This window comes from Etheostoma cragini, chromosome 18 (assembly GCF_013103735.1).
Source record: "Etheostoma cragini isolate CJK2018 chromosome 18, CSU_Ecrag_1.0, whole genome shotgun sequence".
In the NCBI taxonomy this organism is placed as follows: Eukaryota; Metazoa; Chordata; class Actinopteri; order Perciformes; family Percidae; genus Etheostoma; species Etheostoma cragini.
The window spans coordinates 1,107,094-1,114,040 of record NC_048424.1 but is presented as its reverse complement, the minus strand read 5'-3'; the positions used below and the strand labels follow the sequence as shown (position 1 = coordinate 1,114,040).

The window sequence follows — 6,947 nt, the reverse complement described above, 5'->3', positions numbered from 1 at the left end:
ATGAAAATCAGCAGAAGCATCCGGTACGTTTAGGCCTTGATGGTGTTTTTAAGACACCAAATCGACTTCTAGGCAGCGCTGCGACCGTTGACTGCAAGGCAACTAACCTTAACCAGCGCTGCCTGGAAGGCAATGCTGGGGGCTTAAAACACCACACGCCATGTTTAGGTGGAATCACATTGCATGATTTCTGAGCACTGCAGCCAACAAAGAAAAACTTTAAAATATCAGTACTTGGACCGTTGTGTTTACCTCTCTTGTGATAGGCCGACCAGGCTGCGCCCGTCCACGCTCAACAGCTGGTCACCTGCAGCCAGACGTCCATCCTTTTTAAACAAAAACACACCAAAGAATGGGTCACTGTGGGTGTGTTTTTCAATTTTTTCCTGTTATGGTTGCAGTATCTGTGTGTATACCAACCACGTCAGCTGCTCCTCCTTTGACAACAGACTTTATGTAGATGCCCAGCTTCTCCTGACCAGCACCCTACAGACAGAGAGAAGAAAAAACTATCTTTAGATTGCTAAATAGATAGATAATTTATTCATCCCAAAGGATATTTTAGGCATCCAGTAGCAAGTTAAGCATAACACACACACACGCACGCACACACACCAGAACGTCTGCTTGTGTGTGGTTTTCTTGTGAAGTGGGGGGGAGTGGTTTTCTTGTGAAGTTCTGGCGTGTTATCAGACGTATCACATGCTTTCTTTGACATGTTTATCCTCAAAGTCTGTGCAACAGCAGAACCAGAACGCAAAAAGATGTTTTCTTTATAATCGTCACTGTTTGTCTCAAGTGAAGATACAGTATATTGATGACTTATAACAGTTCATTGACGATTATAGCAGGCTTTGGATCAAATCACATGATGTTCATAATCAGATGGAGCTTGCCCATTTGACATTGAATTATTGACGCTTATTTCATCACAGATAATCTTGTAATGTGATCAAAAGAAGAAAAAAAATCATATTTAAAAAAGACTAAGTAGAAATTAAATGTTCATTTCTAGCTCAAACACTGATACGTTTCCCCATTTCTTGTTTTAAATTACTCCCATTACTCTCGTTCATAATTACCGGCTAATGTGGGCTTTCTCAATATATTTTTTTATAATTATCTGCACTACAAATAACGGGCTTGTTGCATGAGAACTTTGTTTGTTTGCTTTCCTGCAGCAGGAAACAACTGTTGAATAAACGGGTGCATTAAAGTCGGGGTTCAACCAGGTTCAAACTGATCAGTTTATCATAAAATAACAATGAGCTTTGTGTTGTCTTCATCTAAATTAATCCAGAAACTCTCACATTGTGGCACATATTTCTGCCAAATGTGTTATGAGTTAAGTTGAAAGTTTGAGTTTGGCTTTTGTCGAATTACTTGCAATTCTAATTGTGTTGCTACAATTTAATTTAACTCACAGAAGGCTTATTCATGAAATCTATTTTCTATTCATTTACTATGTGAACGGAGTGAAAAGAGACACATTCAGCGCTTGTCACGTCCTTCTTCATCCACAGATCTGTGTCCCAGTTTCACCAGTAGAGACAGAAAGCAGAGACCAGCAAACTATTTGACCCACAATGGTTCAACTCCGGGTTTTTGTGTGCGTGTACATGTAATAATGAGGCTAGATTCATGCAGGCACGGACTTCCTGTGAGTGACATTAAGTTCAGAGCAGAACACTGAATCACTCTGACTGTTTAAAGTCTGTTGTACATTACAGAAGACATTAAAAGAGCCTCTTGTCTCCGATGGAGCCACGGCTTCACGCACACATCCGGAATGGGGGATTTGGGGCACCAAATCAGGCTCTAACGACACTTGTGGGAATTCCCAGAATCCCCTGAGGGTGTTCAGAGGGGCCTTTTAGGGAGTTAAAGCAAGGGGTATCAGAAGAATTTAAAGGGGCAATAGCTACGAGGAGTTGTCCTGTGCATCATCATGGCACAGAATTTAAAAAAGGCACTTTAAATGTAAATACGAGCACATCTGCTGTTTGAATTAACCTGAGTTTGTAATGCTGGATTCAGTGCAACGAACATCAGCTGCGTTACGGAGTCTCTTGTCCTTTGATGGTAATTAATTGACTGATGAACTGTGGCACACAGCCAACTCGTTAACAGACAGAGGAAGCTGTTAAGGTACAGTAGCTGTAACCTGAAACTAAATTTCAGACCAACTCAAAACCGTTACCATGCCTATAGAATGGGTTATGTGTGCATTTGAGGCAGGACTATTTCTTTTAAAGTAGCTTTTCTTTAAGAAAAAAAGATCATCTGATTTTATGGAGGATTTTGCAATTAGAGACCTAATTTACATGCTGTTGAAGAGAGCGTGGTAAACGTCCTTCTCACTGTTTCGCCAGCTCTTGGTGTAACGAAACTGCCTCCAGGTGTGAGGAGATAAACAAGTTCTTTTAGTGGTAGAGCTTATTTACAGACATGGTATGTCAAAGGAGGGGAGGCTACGCTGCCAGCAACACTTCCAGCCAATCAGCCTTGTGGATCAGGAAGATTGCTTTTGTTATGGTAATGTTAAAGGCCAAACAGCCTGTTTCACTAGAAATGGGAGTGGAGCTTGGGAAATCTTACTGTACAACAGTGATTATATGTCTCACGAAAATACGAAAAAAATCTCATATTATTTATATAACACATGCAACACAGAAGATAATCGACAGGCGAACTGTAAAGATGCACGAGCGTGTCAAACGTGTGCACGTGTAGACACACAGCAGGTGTGTGTGGATAATGAAGCTTTAAAACAAGTAGCTGATGTTGGGGTGCGAGTCCGAGTGAAACCAGATGAATGTCACAGACACTGCTTGTCAACAAAACATCTACATGACAAACTGTTTCCTGTGAATGTGTACATGCCTCTAGTTAGGAAGAAATAGCTGGAATACCTGAGGGAGAACTTTACTGTGTGATTTACTGTGTTTTAATGGGCTGCTCTGGTTCTTTAACAGTGGACTGACACAAAAAATCAAGCGCACCTTAAAGCTGCCAGGTCTGTGTTGAGAGGAGGAACGGTCTGATGGTGTCAGCTTGATTGACAGGCCATGGCTCGGAATAACCAATTCTGAACACTTCCCATGTCAGGAAGCACATACTGTCACTGGCACAAATCTGGCTCACAACCTGAAGTGGTTTAGCTTGAATTATGTTCAGATTTACTGAATCTTTTGGTGTGGACAGCAACATGGACATTTCTACTGATTGCCAGAGGTAAGGCTTGCTGGCTGCAGAAGATCCCTGAACCTTAGCCTTAGACGTATTCAACAGGGTTGTAAGTGTTTCTGTGTGAACAGCAGAGTCAGAGTGATGTGACATTTTTTCTCTGACTCAAGCTGAGAAACTGACCTCTACTGCAGAGCCACAGACACACAAATCTACCGCTAATGCAGGCTTGTGAGCGACACACCGAGATCACAATGTTAACACACGTCAGCCTGCTTTCTGGAGCCTTTCTGAAGTAAACCACTAAACCATAAAGAGGCAGTTTGGAAGCCACAGGTGTTCAAAGGCCCTGCACACCCACACATGCATCTTTAATTTTAGGGGATTAGACATCTTCTCAGGACTGTACAGGCTTTAGGTGATTGACATCTCCTTGACTCTTATTTTAATATTTGTTGCACCCGTTAGGACAGGATGGTTTTTAATACCTTTATAATTCTTTAGTAAATGCAATTCTGTGACTTCAGCAAAATTTGCAGTATATAACCGCACCCAACTTTAACCTGAGAGGATGTCGGATCAGCCGAAATAAGTGACACCTGCGTGGGTAGAGGCTTTGATGCCGTTGTTTTCTGAAACAGAAAAGCTTAGCTGTAGAAGATACACAGGTCCCTAAAATAGGCTTGTTTCTACCACACGTAGTGTAATCAGTAAAAGTGCAACTGTAGTTACATACTGGTCAATAGGACTCATTTAAGTGTTTTCTCTACCAGTGACATAACATTGCAAGATGCCTTTGTTGCCTAATGTACTTCTTTTTAATATGATCAATTATGATGTGTGCATGCTTGAAAGAAATCCATACAGTATTTTCACACTTTACTTGGGCACGACCTTTCTGTAGTAAAAACTAGGAAGTTGAGGATACTCCAGGGCTCAAACGCAGTTTCATCAAAGTGTAAGTGTCCTCCGATAACCTCAGTAGCCAATCAGACTGCAGAACTGACAACAAACACATCAAACCCAGTAACCTTTTTCCTTTCCATCATGACTAAGAAACCAATGACCTTCTACTTTTAATAACACTAATTTATACTGTTTATTGATCCCCAGTGGGGATTACAATTTACACTCTGTTTTGATAGTAATCACCACACACACACACACACACACACACACACACACACACACACACACACACACACACACGACCCTCCGGTTGAAAACAGAGCTACTGCCCCCCAATATTGTTAACACCCTTATATATTAACATGGGGATTGTTTCAGCTAGTAAGACCAGAAGACGACAACAATGTGCACTTATCTTTTCGTGCGAGTGTGTTTTTTAACAAGATGAAAGGTGACTTTTATAATCAGCGCCAAGATGTACAAATGTGTTCTTCCACGTACGTTGTAAACACCTCCTGCCGGCAGCTTCACAGGAAACCGTGTGTGTGGTATTTCCTCCCATTGTTACAGTCCTCACAGGGGTAACTCTCTCATACTATTGTTCCACTTCTAGTACATTTCAAAACACACAGCACACACACACACACACACACACACACACACACACACACACTTCTTCAAACACCTTGTGGAAACAGTTCCCAGGAAATCCATGTCATCGTGCTTTAGTTCAAGACTATGAACTACCATTTAGCTATGATTCCATAGATCAAAATTTCAGCAATTTCACACTGTAGTGTATATAAATGCACACAAAAGGCAAAACAGTTACTCTCTACTCTCTATTACTCTGACCTTTACTAATTACTTTGGTAGAAAGTTCTCTCTTGCATGGACCATTGTAACGTCTGAGAAACTGGATTAGTTGTTTAAATCTTTACAGAGGAAATGTTCTGTTCTTTACTGGGACTCAAAACACTGATTTATATTCTCTTTTTAAGGATATAAATCTCACAGCAACCTCCTGCACTGGTTGGCTCCACAGAGGGAGACAAAGAGCTTAAACAGATCAATCACTGCAAGACCTGCTTGACATTTGACTTTTCTTGTGGGTTGATACTGCTATTTTTACACTAAAGTATTCTGCAAACAGTTTCATTGAGTTTTTTGTTCATTAACTATAAAAACAGTAGTCACAGGGTTTATGGCTATCAAAAAAGTAAAGACTCCTTCTCATTATTCTTCCTTCAAGCCCAGAATATTGAGACTAAGATGTATTTTTCTGATTAATCTGAGTGCTGTCGTTTCCCATCAAGGGCTTAAAACATACAACCAGTATAATAACAAAATGGCTTAACGTTACGGAGGACATTGCTCAAAATGTGTTTTTTTGCCTCTGTGTCTCCTGCGTAAACCAGTTTAACCATTAACAGACTGGCCCTAAAAGCAAACAGTGACTACTGACAAACCTGGAGGCCATCACACCGGAGGGTGCATGATAAATCCACATTGGTCTGCTACTATTCACGTGTGAATATTCAACCAGCTGCAGACAACTTCATTACGCACCCATGAAGGGTGCAAATAAATAAAGTCACTGTATCAAGGAGCCACAGCAACAAAGAGAATATGAATACGTTTAAAAGGAATCTGGACTTGCAAGGAATTAGCGAGATGAACAAACAATCTTAATCTGGCTTGCATGTGCACAAGCATACACCCACATTTCAAATTCCTTTTTATATTTAGCCCATTCAAAAATAACACCACACAAGAGCAAAACCTTGGAAGAAAATATACCACGATAAGTCATACATTACAGCACTGTTACCTCGTCTCTTTTGCCCACCACAGAAAACCACATGCTGCAGCCGCTCGTCAGCGTCGTCCAGATCAGCTCACACTGGGACGTCCAGACTGGGACACACACACACACACAAACTCACTCACACAAATGTGCACACACACACACCTCTTTTATCCCGGAGAGCGCTTCAACCTGCTAACGTGCACCGACAAGTCCAGAACGTCTCAATTACAAAGGCTGGGAGTAATCCATACAGCTGAACGTCTACGTTTAAAATCACTATTTACGGCTGGGAACGAGGGATGACAAAAAGTAAAGGGAATTTTTGCGTGTGTGGCAAGAAGTAGAGGAAGTGTACTGCAGGTCATTTTAAAAGGTTTAGTGAAAAAAAAACAGTAAAACCAGTTGTGTAAAATTAAAAAGGCTGTAAATTCCAGTATATAGTTAAAAAAAGATTCCTGAAATGTTCCCAAGTGCAGAATAATTCCTCCACGAGTTCCTAATTGCAGCGTGTTGTTAGAAACAGTGGCGGCGATCAAGAGGTGAAGTGTCGGCTGGGACAGATGGTCAGAGTGAGGTGGAGCCTCGCTGCTGCTGCTCTACCAGGCAAATATCACACACACACACACACACACACACACACTTATATAACAAGACAGAGCTCAGCCCAGTTTACCGAGAAGTCAAGCAGCTGTTCGCAAAAATGCTCTTTACCTGCCTTTCCCAACACACACACACACACACACACACACACACACACACACACACACACACACACACACACACACACACACACACACACACACACACACACACACACACACACACACACACACACACCAGGAAACGCACACTACTCTAAAGGAAAAGAGAAAGAGTCTTTATGTTTCGCCCAGAGAACAAATACTATGAGCCTGTTGCACACTTTATCCGTATCATCGTTAGAAAAGTAGCAGAAAAAGCAACAACACAACAAGACATTAGCATCGTGCGTTAGCCTCTTCCACGCTAGCTGGTAACGAACCACAACAACAAGTTGCATAGT

General features: G+C 41.5%; 1 protein-coding gene across 1 annotated transcript in view; it reads right to left on the bottom strand.

The window, feature by feature from the left end:
• The window catches only part of afdna (afadin, adherens junction formation factor a), a 95,983-nt gene that overhangs the window by 33,583 nt on the left and 55,453 nt on the right, over positions 1 to 6,947 (bottom strand). The window contains exons 23-26 of the mRNA XM_034900758.1: positions 5,927 to 6,028; positions 421 to 486; positions 251 to 326; positions 108 to 142 (exon numbers count right to left, since the gene is read on the bottom strand). Of these exons, the coding sequence (XP_034756649.1) occupies positions 108 to 142; positions 251 to 326; positions 421 to 486; positions 5,927 to 6,028 (279 nt within the window). The remainder of the gene's footprint in view (positions 1 to 107; positions 143 to 250; positions 327 to 420; positions 487 to 5,926; positions 6,029 to 6,947) is intronic.